General features: G+C 49.0%; 2 protein-coding genes across 4 annotated transcripts in view; one reads left to right on the top strand and one right to left on the bottom strand.

Moving 5' to 3' along the window:
* The window catches only part of MYOCOS (myocilin opposite strand), a 54,813-nt gene that overhangs the window by 37,045 nt on the left and 2,647 nt on the right, over positions 1–15,121 (bottom strand). For 2 of the 3 annotated variants that reach the window (XR_005660906.1, XM_039914325.1), the window contains exons 2-3: positions 13,883–14,016; positions 13,060–13,511 (exon numbers count right to left, since the gene is read on the bottom strand). Coding sequence is in view for 1 of the 3 variants with exons in the window: in XM_039914325.1 (XP_039770259.1) it covers positions 13,316–13,511; positions 13,883–14,004 (318 nt within the window). In the remaining 2 variants the exon portion in view is untranslated. Of the gene's footprint in view, positions 1–13,059; positions 13,512–13,882; positions 14,017–15,121 lie in introns of those variants that run through there. The other variant, XR_005660907.1, reaches the window with a different exon arrangement.
* On the top strand, positions 4,215–9,362 carry MYOC (myocilin). Its single transcript, XM_001515035.4, has 3 exons — positions 4,215–4,859; positions 7,171–7,296; positions 7,880–9,362. The coding sequence occupies exons 1-3, from the start codon at positions 4,313–4,315 to the stop codon at positions 8,662–8,664; spliced, it is 1,458 nt and encodes a 485-aa protein (XP_001515085.1). The 5' UTR covers positions 4,215–4,312; the 3' UTR covers positions 8,665–9,362.

The following is a 15,121-nucleotide window of genomic DNA, read 5'->3' as shown; positions in this document are numbered from 1 at the left end:
TTGAGAGGACTGACGACCAGAGACCTTAGCACCCAAAGGTGCTAAGAGAGAGGGGACGGGAGGAAATAATCCACTCCCAAGACGGAACAATTATCTGTGGCCACCTGTAGCCAAAAGTACAAGGACAATGGGTATGACTGGACGCCTCCCACTCGTGCCTCCAGAATCTCTCTCGGTTTGACTTCGAACCTTTGTTGCCCAGATTGCCAGATTCCCCAGACAGTAAACTCAGATTCCCCAGTGCAGGCCGGTAAGAACATCGACAACCTAAAGTCTGATGGATACACGCTTTGCCTGTGTGCTGGAAGCAGCAGGGTTTTAAACACTAAGGCAAAATGCCAGAGGTGAAATGCAGATGTAAAATTAGATTCCTAAGAGAGACTCTATCCACAGAGGGTGACTCTGAGGAGAAGGGACTTCCAGTTGTGCATCTGGAGGAGAGGGGTTTGTGAGTATATGTGGGGAGCCGGAAGGTTAAAGGGACAGGAGGTTTTGCGGCCAGCCGGTTTTGCTGCTAAAGGTGTTAGAGGTTTCTCGGTCCTTCCTGTGGTTTCTGTTTTTTCCTGCTTCTGAAAGATTAGTTCATGGAAGCAAGCGGCTTCATAAAAATCAGCTATTTAAAACTGCAGGGTGTGTGTGCTGGTTTGACTTCGGAAGCAATTAGGCCTAGTGGGAAGAGAGTTGGTCTTGGGTGTGATCTCAGGCAAGCCATTTAACCTCTCCAGGTCTCAGTTTCTTCATCTGTGATGAAAATGCCACCTGCCTCTCCGCACTTCTCAGCAGTGTATTGAGAACACAGTGCCATAAAGTAAAAGTGCCATCTGTATTAATCGATTGTATTTATTGAGCACTTACTGTGTGCAGAACACTGTATAAAGCATCGGGAGAGTACATTCGGGAGAGGAATAACACATTCCCTGCCCACACGAGACTACAGTCTAGGACGAGCATACAGTCTACTATTAATAATATTATTAGTCTGTAATATTCTTAATAATGCTTTAAACTAGATAATTTTCTGGTGCACAGTATTAGCTAACTCAGAAGAGCTTTCCATGTTCCCCTGGGCCAAGTTGGGGAAACACTGAGGAAAACACTCACCCCCTCCTGCAGGCTTTGCTTCCAACACCCTATTTGCCTCTGCTGAAACGCCAGGCCTCCCTTCAACAGTTAGCTCTTAGTCCCATTAGAGTGAAGTTGCTCATGAGTTGGGGATATATCTTTATTTTACACTCTCCAATCTGTGGTATTTATTGAGCACTTACTGTGTGCAGAGCACCAAGTGCTTGGGAGAGTACGATACAACAGAGGTGGTAGACGTTCCACGCCCGCAAGGAGCTTACAATCCAGAGGGAGAGACATGCATTCAAATAAATTATGGCTATGAATATATGTGCTGTGGGCTGAGGGCAGGGTGAATACCAGATGGTTAAAGGGTACAAATCCAAGGGACAGGGTGATGCAGAAAGGAGAGGGAGTAGGGAAAATTAGCCCTTAGGGAAGGCCTATTGAAGGAGATACAATTTCTAGTAATAATGTGATTTAATAGTTGTAATGGTATTTATTGCCAAAGCTGATCTAAGTGATTTTCCTTTTGTCATTTTTCCCCATTTTATATAATGCCATTATGTTGAAAGCTGGCATTGATCCAAGCCCAAAAGAACACATGATGCTACAAGAGTGGAGCTCCCCACAATGTAATGGGCAAGAAGGATTATATTCTCACACCACAAATAAGAAGAAGAACGTAATCCTTTCCTCCTAGAGCCTGTAGAGCAGAGCTCAGACTCAGTCAAGCTCGGAATGTCCTTGTCCAGAAGCCCGCCCCCGACCCCTGGGTTGATGCATTCCAGTCCCAGAAGGACATGGTTGCTCTGAAGGTCAGAAAGACAAAGTGACATTTTGTTACCTGGAAACAGAAAAATCAAATCCAGAATGGAATGTCTCAAATCCAGTTCTGTGTTTGGCATTCAAAAGAATAAATGGGTTTCCCCACCCCTAAGCTAAATTACATAAACATGTCTGAAAGAGGACAGGAAGTTAAAATATTCTAAAGTAATATGAACGTTTAGTCACCCCCACAAAAGCATCTTTCAATTACATAGGTGTCACCATATGCTCTATAGCCTTGGAGAGCTGCACTGACCTTTTAGAGTTTTGAGCAGAGACAGTTTCCAGCCTCTCTTGGCTGACCTCTCCCCTCCCCAGTCCTTATTTTTTTTCTGTGGTGCAGGAAGGAGGGGGAGGTATCTGTTAAGAGCTTACTATGTGCCAGGCACTGAACTAAGCTCTGGGGCAAGTACAAGCTAAACAGTTTGGACACAATCATGAGGTTCACAGTTTTAATCCTCATTTTACAGATGAGCTAACTGAGGCACAGAGAAATGAAGTGACTTGCCCAAGGCCACGCAGCAGACAAGCAGCAGAGCTGGGACTAGTCCTTCTGACTCCCAGGCCTGTGCTGTATCCACTAGGTCACGCAGCTTCTCGTTCTTCGCCCTGCTGCTCAGATCAATTTTCTAAAATGGCACTCTGCATGCATTTCCCCATTCTTCCCAAAAAACTCTGACTGCCCATACTTCTCCACATTAAGCAGAAACTTCTGTCCAGTCAGTTTTAAGGCATTCATTCAGTCCTCTCCCCATTTATCCTCTCTCCTCTCCTACTACACCCTAACTCACAGGGCTCTGCTTCTCTCAAGCCAACCTACTCATCATGCCTCATTCTCACCTCTCTTACCACCAGTCCCTTGTTAATACCCCACCCTCTCCCGATCTGGAACTCCTTGAATAAATCATTCAATTGTATTTACTGAGCACTTACTGTGTGCAGAGCACTGTACTAAACACTTGGGAGCATACAGTATAACATTACAGACACATTCTCTGCCCTTGAGCTTATAGTCTAGAGGGGAGAGAGACATTAATATAAATAATTTACAGGTATGGACATAAGTGCTATGGGGCTGGGAGAAGGGATGAATAAAGGGAGCAAGTCAGGGTGATGCAGAAGAGTGTGGAAGAAAAGGAAAAGAGGGCTTAGTCAGGGAAAGCCTCTTGGAGCAGATGTGCCTTCGATAAGGCTTTGAAGGTGGGGAGAGTCATTGTCTGTCGGATATGAAGAGGGAGGGCATTCCAGGCCAGAGGCAGGCTGTGGCGAGAGGTAGACGGTAGACGAAATCAGGGTACAGTGACTAGGTTGGCTTTAGAGATGTGAAATGTACAGGCTGGGTTGTAGTAGAAGAATAGTGAGTTGAGGTAGGAGTGGGCAAGGTGATTGAGTGTTTTAAAGCTGATGATAAGGAATGATAAGGGTAAGGATGATAAGATTATTGAGGAGTTCATTCCTTTATATTCACTGAGCACTTACTATGTACAGACCACTGTGCTAAGTGCTTGGGAGAGTACAAGACAACGAAACAGATACATTCCCTGCCCACAGTGAGCTCTCAGTCTAGAGGGGAGGAGCGGGCAAACGTGGACTGAAAGTTTCTGTAGAAAGATGATTGGGGCAGCAGAGTGAAGTATGGACTGGAGTGGGGAGAGACGGGGAGAAAGAGGGACAGACAAAAGGCCGGGAGGTCAGCAAGGAGGCTGATAGAGTAATTAAGTTGGGTTAGGATAAATGCTTGGATTAATGTGGTAAATGAACTCCCTATTCCAAATCCAGCAGACCACGGTCCTTCTGAAATCACATCTCCTCCAGGAGGCCTTCCCTCATCATCCTCTCATCTTTGCTACACTCAAGGCGGATCACTGACTACTTTAGAATTGGGAACCGCAGTTCCGCAAGGAATCTGGAAGCCAAAAAGCTGCTTTTGGAATCTTGGAGGATCTGACTTCTCCATAGCTTGGCCCAAGGGCTCATTGCTGACCGGGATATTTCCCTCTCTCTCTCCTTGTCTTCACGTGCAAGAAACGGCAGAGAGACCTTGGCTGACAGCAAAGAGCAAACAGTCGCGCTGGCTGTAACCGGCACCGAAAGAGAGCGGGTGGGGAAATGGAACATTCTTGCTTTAAGAGATCCAGCCTCCGGGGCTGGGAGATTCCTGCAGAGTTATCCCCCTGGCAGAGGGAATTGTGCACATCGGTGGTTGGGCATATGCCCCACCCAACTCAGCCTCCCCCACTCCCCTTGGCTCCCGGCTTAAATAGGAACCCTCCCCGGAGCTCAGGACCGGAAAGCGAGCTGGATCCCACATTCACACGACTCCCCGGGCAGTGGGAAGGTCTAGGAGAATCCCTCCGAGGGCCACTACCGGTCAGGACCGTGGCAGGGCCTCCGGGGGGCGGCGGGAGCGCCGGACCTCAAGATGCCGGCCGGTCAGCTGCTGCCGCTGCTCTGTTTGGTGGCCGGGGCCCTGGGCAGGACGGGCACCCTCACCAAGGCCAACGATAAGAACGGGAGATGCATCTATTCGTTCAGTGTGCCCAGCCCAGTCCAGTCAAGCTGTTCGGATGGGGGCCAGGACAGGGAGGCCCTCCTTGACCTCCAGAGGGAGAGCAGGGCTCAACAGTCGGAGCTAGAGGCCACCAAACTCAGGCTGGGTGCTCTCGAGGCCCTCGTCGGTCACCCGCAGGGGGGCCCAACTCTGGGCCCCGGGCCCCCGGGAGTCGAGGAACTTCAGAGAGAGCTGGAGCTCCTGAGAGGGGAGAAAGCTCAGTGGGATGCCCAGGCCGCCTCCCTGGAGGCGGCCTACAGCACCCTCCTCGGGGAGAAGTCATCTGTGGAGGAGGAGAGAATGCGCCTGGAGCGGGAGAACGCGGACCTAAGGAAGAAGCTGGAGAGCAGCAGCCAGAGCCGGTGCGGCCCAGCCACGGCAACTTCGGGCAGAGACCCCCGCCGGGGTGCAGAGGAAGGTAAGACCGAAGCGGCAAAAGGGTTAGGGCTTCCGGCCCTCCTCTCCAGCTCGCCGCGCAGTCGGCCAGGGGTCGGTTAGTCTATCCCTCCTCTCGGGCGTGGTGCTTCCGGAGAGCCAAATGGCCAAGGGGATCCATCACCGGAGGTTCAGTGAGTGAGAGATGCTTCTGTTCAGTCAGTCGTATTTACTGAGAGCGTCCCGTGCTAAGCGCTCGGGAGAGTACGACAGGTGTCCCCCGGCCAGGTTGTAAACTCCTTGAGGGCAGGGATGGTAATCTCCCAAGCACTTCATAGAGGCACTCACTAAACGTTACTGATAGATCTACTTTTTACCACACTCCATTGCCTCACGCTTTATTCCTCAGTCCACTCGTACGGGCTCCCATCGCAGGGGAAAGGGTGGATTGTCTGTGTACCTGTCTCGGGGTACAGGGGAGAGGAAGCTCAGGAAAGCCCGAGTTTAAATAGATCAAGTACCCATCAAAATGCTTTTCCTGTGACGGAATCCTTCATGGGCCGTGAGACTCATTTCCATGCAAGCGTATATGAACGAAGAGGTATTCATTAAGTGTTTGCTATGTACCAAGCACTGTCTTAGGTGCTGGGGTAGATGGAAAACAGAGTAGATCGGAGTCATTCCCCTGTCCCACTTGGGGCCTCCCCTGTCCCACTTGGGGCCCACTGTCTAAGGAAAGGGAGAACAAGCATTTAATTTTCACTTTATAGTCAGAGGTGAGATTAAAATCCAGGTCACTTGACTCCCAGGCTCATGCTCTTTCCGCTACAGCAACACCGCCTCCTAAGCTAATCTCCCTTCTGGCAACCAAACCCAAACTTTCTGCCCAGGTTTGTGAATGAAAATATCTATTTCTAATTTAAGCATGATTTAGAAATTCAAAAAAAAGGATCAAAAATACCATTTTATTTTCTTCAATGTCAGTGTTTTTAAGAGAACTTCAGCAACTTGTACTTCTTGGTTTTTCATTCTCCTCCCCCTCTCAACTGTACTTCCAGCCCCATTTTAAGGAGAGGATAAGTTTTGGATGGTCATGCTCAACACGGCCGGCTCTTAGTTCTAACCTTTAGACAACTTCCTGACCCTTTTTCCCTATTACAACCTCATTATTTAAGCAAAGAAGCCTTCTTCCCAGACCTGTTAGGCAGAATAACTAATACAAGTTATTATACCATTTGCCAATCTTCATAAAGTTTTGTAAAAAAGGAAGAATGATGGAGGCTCACCTGCTTGCTCCCCGTGGAGGAGGGGAGCAGAGCAGCTTTTAAAATTAGGAGGTCCTAGAGACCCCACCATAAATAGCCTTCCTCATCTCCCACTTGAAGCCCACCAAAACCTCTCCCTGAGGATCACCGAATGGGGAAGCTGACCTAGTTTGGATGCCCCACTACACAGCAGCCGTGCCTATGACCTGGAAAGGGAAGCTTGAGGCTACTCTAACCCCCTGGAATTGTTCCAGGGGGTCCCTAACCTGTCCCCATTCTTGGGACCCTTCATTAATCAATCAACCAATTGTATTTATGGAGCATTTACTATGTGCAGAGCACGGTACTAAAAGCTTGGGAGAGTACAACAGAATTAGCAGACATTCCCTGCCCCAGACGAGTTTACAGTCTAGAGGGGGAGACGGACATTAATATGAATACATATTTATAATATATAATTTAAAGATATGTTCCTTATTGATGGGGGGTTGGGCATGGGGAGAATATCAGATGTCCAAAGGTCACAGTTTGAGGTGCTTAGAAGATGCAGAAGGAAGAGTGAGCGGAGGAAAAGAGGGCTTAATCGGGGAAGGCCTCATGGAGACGTGACCTTAGCAATGCTTTGAAGGTGGAGAGAGTGGTGGTCTCTCATTGTTACCGTTTCCCAGCTTTTGCTTAATTCCACTCCCAGTTTTGAGGAAAGCTTCAACATCTGAAGCTCTTCTGGGAATTTCTGCTGCAGTGTAGATTTAAAGATATGAATCTAAGTGCTAAGAAAGTGGGGGGGCTGGCCAAGTTCTAAAGAGGCAGTGGGGAGATGAAGGAGGGGCAAAATGTGGGGGGAAATGAGAGAATTATCAGGGAAGACCACCTGGAGGAGATGAGATTTCAGAAGGGCTAGGAAGATGTGGAGGGCGATGATCTGCTGAATGTGAAAGGGGAAGGAGCTCCAGACTGGAAGGAGGAGGTGAATGAGAGGTCCATGACAAAAGGGATTCGAATGAGGCACAGTGAGTGAAGCGATAGGGAAATTGGGTTTAGTGTATTTGGTAGCCATGGCTCACAGTGTGTTTCAATCTGTCATTTCAGTTTCAAAGTGGGGCTTAGAGAACACGGCCTTCCAGGAGCTGAAGTCTGACTTCACGGAGATCGCTGCTTCCAGTCTCGTCCAAGAGAGTCCTCCCAGCCAAGCAGGCACAGGAGACTCAGATGCTGGTATACGCTATACTTCTTTCTTCATTTGGCCTCTTCGTCTCTATTTCAATTTGATTCGTGTGCCACTGGCTTTCTCCTCCTTTGTATTTCCCACAGTTGTGATAGCATCCTCATTGTATCATCTTGCTCTGCTTCCAAATGACCCCTCGCTTCAATTATCACTAACTCAGCCTAATCAAATATCTGGCTGCTTTTCATCTCTCCTTAATGACAAATGGCCAAAACACGATTTGAGGCATTGGAGGGAAGGGGAAGAGAAATGTGGGTCGAAGCAGTTATCTTTCTCCTGATGAGCTATATAAAGTTTAATGCTTTTGATTTTAGGGTCAACGGGAGGGAGGGGAGAAGCCTCGACCTCTAAGTGCAGTGTAGGCAGGGAATATGTCTGTTTATTGTTATATTGTACTCTTCCAAGTGCATAGTACAGTGCTCTGCACACAGCAAGCGCTCAATAAATACGATTGAATGTATGATCGAATGAGACCCAGAAAGAGACTGCTCCCCGCCACTTAGGTACTGGTGACTTTTGCGTCCACCATCCCTAAGGCTGTAGGTCGGCGCGGCATCTCACCTCTCTTCCCAGGGTGCGGTCGACTGGTCTGGGTCGGCGATCCGGTCACCTTCCGGAAGGCGGAGACCATCGCCGGCAAGTACGGTGTGTGGATGAGAGACCCCGAGCCCGTCCCCCCACACACCAGGGAGACCACCTGGAGGGTCGACGCCATCGGAACGAACGTTCGCCAGGTGGCCGAGTATGCCACCGCCAGCCAGTTCTCCAAAGGCCTCCCTTCCAAGGTCCACGTCCTGCCCAGGCCCATGGAGAGCACGGGGGCCGTGGTCTACCATGGCAGCCTCTACTTCCAGAGGCAGAAATCCAGGACCCTGACCAGATACGAACTGAAGACGGAAACCGTGAAAGTTCAGAGGGAGGTTCCCGACGCGGGCTACCACGGGCGCTTCCCTTACTCTTGGGGGGGCTACACCGACATCGACCTGGCGGTGGATGAACTCGGGCTCTGGGTCGTCTACAGCACCGAGCGGGCCAGGGGAGCCATCGTCCTGTCCAGGCTGGACCCGGACACTCTGGAGACGAGGCAAACCTGGGAGACCAACATCCGCAAGCAATCCGTCGCTAACTCTTTCCTGATTTGCGGCACCCTGTACACCATCAGCAGCTACTCTGCTTTCAACGCCACCGTCAACTTTGCCTACGACACGGGCACCAACAGCAGCGAGGCCCTGGCCGTCCCCTTCAAGAACCAGTACGGATACAGCAGTATGGTTGACTACAATCCCGCTGAAAAGAAGATCTTCGCTTGGGACAACTTTCACATGGTCACATATGACGTCAGGCTCTCCAAAGTGTGAGGGATCGCCGGGGCGGCCCCGGGGGAGGACTTGCCGATCCGAGTTAGCAGGAACTTTAGGGCCGAGGAAGAAGCAGCGGGAACGGGCCGTCTCACGGGCATGCTTTTCTATGCTTTCCCAGCTTTGTCCATCCTGCGCAATTCACATTCATAATACGCCTCACTCTGAAGTAATAGCCAGGCAGGAAGGGAGAGGAGGTTATCGGCCGTTAAATAGCGATCGGTGGCACGAGTCGGAGACGCAGTCTGGGGGCCTGGTCGAGATGAGCAAAACTTCTCGTTGGGAGTCCTGAGGTGTCAGGAAGGACGGGAACCCTCTCGGGTTTGGGTATGGAAGTAGGTGGGGGAAACCTAGCCTGCCTGCTGTACGGCTATTCTGATTCAGAACCTGCAAAGCCAAGATGCCGAGGGAAGAGCAGCAGCTACTGCAGCCCGGGCCGGGCCGAGGGCAGAGATGGACTCACTTGGATTGACTACTGTTATCTGAGTAACCATCTGGATAGCATTTTGCCCAGTCAAATAAATACACCCTGCAAACTGTTCGACTTGTGAGAGCTGACTTATTGTCTGTAGCAGATGGGGACCAGAGGTGGGAGTTCTGGGGTTTAAGTTGAAGAGGACCCAAGCGTTACACTTGCAGAGGGGCAAGCCGTTGACGCATCCAGTAATATCCGATCCGGCTTGCTGACGCTTGGGCTGGCTGGGTTGAGGTGGTTGAGGGAGGGTCTTTTGCTTTAAGATCTCCTGTTCCAATTGCATCTCTGAATCCCTCTCCCACCCCTAAACCTAACCTGCCTGGCCTCTGCACTGCCTTGGGGCCATCCAGGTGAGTAACAAAGTGGGGAAGGTTAATCAGTGGCATTTAAGCGCTTACAGCACAGACCACTGTATCTTAATACAAGTACAGTTGTACTTGGAAGAATATAATAGTTGGTCGACAGGATCCCAGCCCTCAAAGAACTTACAAACTAGTGAAGACAAGATATGGGGATGGATTTTTTTTTTAAAAGACAGAAAGTCAAAGTGCTAAGTGGGCATGCTGATATCAAGGTTTTCTGAAATGAGGATTCAGTTTTTTTGGCTCATCCGTCTGCCACTTCATCACGCAGAACAGGTAAGAAAGGCCTGGCCCGCCAGACGAGACTTAAGGACAGGACAGGAATTTGTTAGTTACTACCCCTGATCATGTCCCGAAGGAAGGGTAAAGAATATCCCTTATCCTAGTGACTGTGAGCCCATATTTCAGACCCTTCCATACAGGCCTCTAAAGATTATTATTGCCAAGTGTTGCTGGGCCTCATATTGGAACTGTAGACCAAAAACTTCAAGGACCGTTGTGGGCAGGGAATATGTCTATTTATTGTGGTATTGTACTTTCCCAAGTGCTTAGTACAGTGCTCTGCACACAGTAAGTGCTCAGTAAATACTACTGAATGAACTAGAGGCTCTCTATTCCAGGACCACATCTGAAGTGCTGGGAAAGGCTGGCATGGGTAAGTTGGCTGACGGGGGGCGGGGTGGGAAGGAAGCAGTCACACCACTTTTATGGGGGATGAGAGAAGTGAGACATCAAAGCATTCCAATGAAATGCAATGCTGCGACCATGGGAAGCATCGTGGCCTAGTTTAATCCTGGCTCTGCCACTTATCTGCTGTGTCACCGTGGGCAAGTCACTTAACCTCTCTGTGCTACGGTTCCCTCATGCGTAAGATGGAGATTCAGTACCTGTTCTCCCTCTTAGACTGTGAGCCTCATGTGGGACCCGATTACCTTGTATCTACCCCAGTGCTTAGCATAACATTATAACTTAAATGACACAATTTTGGGGCTGGCCACCCTGTGCCTAGGTGGAAAAACTCCAACAGAGTCGCCCCTCGTCTAAACCACTGGGGATGTCTTCAGGGACTCGGTACCTCTTTGAAAGAAATTAAAATGAGTACGAGTGACCTCAGGTCAGTAAAATGCTTAACTTGGAGAAGAGTGCATCATTGGATGGGGGTGGGAGGTCTCCTTGCATTTTGAGAGGTTTAAGCACACTTAGTTTCGACACCAAGACACACGGAGGTGGGCGATTCAGCTCAGGGAAGGAACCCATGACCTATCCACTTCTCATCTGAGTGTGTTAGAAGAGACTGCTGCAGCTGAACAGGCCGAAGAACAGATTCCCTTCTTTGCCAGAAAGTTTCTAAGCTGTAAATACCCGTTACAGACAGGCATACAGTGCTGCACTGCTTATAGAATCCTGCACACAAGTTAAGTGTTCAATAAATATGACTCATTAATTCATTCACCAGTGCGATTATTTTGTTTCCCCTCCATTCTCTGGCACGGCCCTAGTCTCTACTTCTACCACCGGATTCCTGTAAAAGCCTTCTTATTGGCCTATCTCTACACATCAGCAATGTTTCAATCACCAAAGAGGTAAGTCATTAACACTCAGGAGTCACCCAGTGAAAACTCTGGCCTTAGGGCAAACAGTTCAATACCTTTTTTTTTTGTTATGGCATTTAAGCGCTTACTATGTGCCAGGTGCTGTACTAACCACTGGGACATATAGAAGTTAATCACATTGGACAAAGTCCATGTCCCCATAAGACTCAGTGCTCATTTTGCAGATGAGGTAACAGGCACAGAGATGTGAAGTGACATACCCAAGGTCACACAGCAGACAAGTGTCAGAGCAGGGATTAGGACACAGGTCCTTTCGACTACCAGGCCCATGCTCTACTAGGCTACTCTGCTTCTCATGTTGTCATGGCCTGGTCATATTTGCATCCATAACTATCAAAAGTTGTTAAAATTTGACCCCTTGTCAGAAGCCAAAACATGCCTCTGGCCTCAGTCCACAGCACATCATTCTCTTTGCCCGGAAGGATATTTCCCATCATTTCTTTCCTGTCAGAGTTACTACAAAGACAAAACAAAACCCTCATGACCTCCGTGCCGTTTTGCCAGATTAACCGCTTCCAAATCAACTCATCTCCACCTCTTTCTCAGTTATCTGTCTGTCAAGAAACTAGCGGATATCAGATAAAGACAGTCAGTTCTCCCATAATGCCAGATTCCCATTCTTGCAAAGCCTCGCACTAAGGAAAACACTCGTAATGTCATGCTCACCACATTCAAAGCCACATCTCCCTGTAGTCAGTCAATTGCAGGTGGTCAAAAGACCATTCCTTAATTCTGCTACTGCATTTATCCAAAATGTGCAGAGGAAAATGGGCAGGATGGAAGAATGAGCTGTACTTACATATTTAGTATGTATTTATGCTTCAAGCCTTGTTTGCCCGGCTAGCTCTTAAGGCCATTTTGTGTTTCTCTGAAAACTGGTACCTCAAGCAGCCAGTGCAGGGAGCTGCCCGTTCTGGGTGCTCAATAAATACTGTTCTGGTAAAAGATTCTTCAAGAAGTGCAGGACCAGCCATCCTGGCTATTCTTGAAAGTTTCCACCCTCAAACAGGACCCAGTAGGAAGACTGCTATTAAAGCAACCCTTTCCTTCCCCTGTTAAAGAGATCAGCATTTCAACTGTGGTGTCCTCTGCCTGCCAGGCTTGGAAGGAAGCTGATGAGCTTCAGCTGTGTGAAGAATCTTTGTTTCCTCTGTTTTAAATATAAAGTATTTGTTACGTGCTAAGTGCTGGGGTAGATACAGGCTAATCAGGTTGGACGACTTCCACGTCCCACCTGGGGCTCACAGTCTTAATCCCCATTTTACAGATGAGGGAATTTGAAGCACAGAGAAGTGAAGTGATTTGCCCAAGGTCACCCATCAGACAAGTGGCGGAGCTGGAATTAGAACCCAGGTCCTTCTGACTTCCAGGGTTGTGCTCTACTAGACCATGTTGCTTTCCATCAGTTCTGTGGAAATTTCAGAGTTCAGGATACTTCCAGAGTAGCCTCTTTATCCTGAAGAGCCACAGCTTTCTAGCAACTTATCTGTGTGCCTTTCCAGCATTCCCTTTCCCTTCACAAAGGCCAATTAATACAGCCCCCATAGGAATTACTACCTATCACTATTCAGGGTGATCTAATGGAAAGAGGCTGGGCCTGGGAATCAGAGGACTTGGGTTTTAACCCCCCACTCTGCTCATCTGCTGTGTGACCATGGGCAAGTCACTTCACTTCTCTCGTGCCTTAGTTACCGTACCCGCGAAATGAGGATTGAGACTGAGATCCCGCCGTGGGACACGGATTGTGTCCAACCTGATTTTCTTGTAGCTACCCAGCACTTAATTCAGTGCCTGGCACATAGAGCTCAACAAGTATCATTAGGAAAACTCCTCTGGACTCTTTTCCACGGGGTTAGTTTTGTTAATCAAGGCACCCGGAACTCCCTCCCAAGTCCAGATGGCTTTCTCCTCCCTCGAATTAGTAGCAAGGTACAGCTACAAGGTCTTCTACTCTTAAGACTTTATTGCTTCCAGACACAGAACAGTACAAAATGTCATCAAGTAAAAGTCATGTATGAAAACCATGTACGTGAATCATAACAATCACGTGAATCGAGTGACAGTCTCGGGGGAGGGGGCATTGTGGGTCTGGGGGGAGGAGGAGCCACTCTATATTAGAAGGGTGAATTCCAAGGACAAGCGGAAATTGTCCGTGTTTCTCTGAGCAAAGCAGGATGAAAGAAGCAAGTGTTTTCCTTTAGCTAGTTCCCTTTTCCCTCAGACTGCTGGTCCTTCACACACACAGTAGGATTGGCCCCTGTGGAGTCTTCAGAAGGAGATGGGGGAGGGGGCGGGGGGACCGTGAAGATCGGGGAGATCTTTCCACGGAGAGGGGTGTCCCCCAAGTGGCAGGGGGTCCTTCCAGCATCGCCTCCATTCTCATTCCAGTTCAGTATCCTACCAGGAAATGCAAACAGGTCAACAGTCACTGGGGAAACTTGCCTCGGTTCCCCTACTGGCCCTGACAGTGTTCCAGTGGAATCTTTGCCTCCTCACTGCCTCAGGAGCATCAGAGATCACAAGTGGCACAAGCTCCCTTTGGTAGCCCAAGACCACCCGGAACCAGCACGAGGTCTTCACCCAGTTAACCCATCAGGAGGAGAACCATGATTTCCTAAGATGACGGTTTGCGGGCCCTCTCTGGGAGGCGGATAACTTATTCAAGCCATCTGAGACAGTCCACCCCGCCAACGGTGCCCGAGTTAGATTTGCACTTGTTCTCCCCAGAAGTCAAACTTTGGCAAACAAGGAAAAGTTCCTTAAAGTACCTCTGGCTCATGATGGACCTGCGTCTGAACACCTCCAAGGCGAAGTCCTGGGGTGGGAGGGTAATACCATTGATCACCGTGGCCTCGGGAGCCACCGCCATTAACTCCAGGGCCTCGCTCATGGTTGAGGAAATCTGAAAAACAAATAGGAACAGTGACATGAGCCTCTCATACCCCTAAAAGCTTTGAGGTGATTGTGTACAGCCAACATTTCTGCCTAAAATGCCCATGATCTAAGTGGTGGAGGGAAAAAACAGGGAGAGTAACCATCGCCAGGCTGATGAGACGATGGATAGCCAGGTGACTAATAACTGCATGCCAAGTCCTGGGATGTACATCAGATAAATCACTTTTTGACCCCTGAGAGCTAGTGCCCATAGTAGGGATGGTTAGCTCAGAGAGGTTTAGTTTGAAGGAGTGTTGCTCAGTGGAAAGAGCAGGGGCTTGGGAGTCAGAGGTTGTGAGTTCTAATCCCACTCTGCCACTGATCAGCTGTGTGACTTTGGGCAAGTCACTTGACTTCTCTGTGCTTCAGTTACCACATCTGCAAAATGGGGATTAAGACTATGAGCCCCACAGCCTGATTACCTTGGAACTATCCCAGCACTTAGAATAATGCTCGGCCCATAGTAAGCGCTTAACAAATACCATCATTATGATTAATAATCACAATGTGCTTACTATGTGCTAAGCCCTAGGGTAGGTACATGCTAATCAGGTTGGACACAGTCCCTGTCCCACATCAGGCTGACGCCTTAATCCTCATTTTACAGATGAGGTAACTGAGGGCCAGAAAAGGTCACCCTGCAGACTAGTGGCAGAGCCAGCATTAGAACCCAGACCCTTCTGACTTCCAGGCCTGGGCTCTAGCGGATAGGCCAGGCTGCTTACAGTAATAATTATGGTTAGTAATAATAATAGTAAGTAAGGCACTTACTATGTGCCAAGTACCACGTTAAGCACCGGGATAGATACAAGATATCCTGGTCGGACAAAGTCCCCGTCCCTCACGGAGCTCACTGACAGGGAGGGAGAACAATCTATTGTGCCGATTAGGAAACTGAGGCACAGGGAAGTTCAATGACTGGCCCAAAGTATCCCAACAAGCAAATGAAGAAGCCAGGATCAGAAGCCAGCTCTCCTGACTGCCAGTCCTGAGCTCATTCAAAATCAGAAGGGGTGGGAGAGCAGCTATTCAGTCTCCATTTTATAACTGAAGATGCTGAGCCCCAGAGAAGG

This window comes from Ornithorhynchus anatinus, chromosome 16, assembly GCF_004115215.2.
Source record: "Ornithorhynchus anatinus isolate Pmale09 chromosome 16, mOrnAna1.pri.v4, whole genome shotgun sequence".
In the NCBI taxonomy this organism is placed as follows: domain Eukaryota; kingdom Metazoa; phylum Chordata; class Mammalia; order Monotremata; family Ornithorhynchidae; genus Ornithorhynchus; species Ornithorhynchus anatinus.
The sequence above is the reverse complement of the archived record's forward strand: the minus strand, read 5'-3'. Positions and strand labels throughout refer to the sequence as shown.

Bases quoted from the DNA above. Each gene is read 5' to 3' on its own strand.
- MYOC (XM_001515035.4), top strand. From the start codon at position 4,313: ATGCCGGCCGGTCAGCTGCTGCCGCTGCTCTGTTTGGTGGCCGGGGCC. The intron at 4,860-7,170 runs GTAAGACCGAAG...CTGTCATTTCAG, and splicing joins CCGCCGGGGTGCAGAGGAAG to TTTCAAAGTGGGGCTTAGAG. The intron at 7,297-7,879 runs GTATACGCTATA...CTCTCTTCCCAG, and splicing joins CACAGGAGACTCAGATGCTG to GGTGCGGTCGACTGGTCTGG.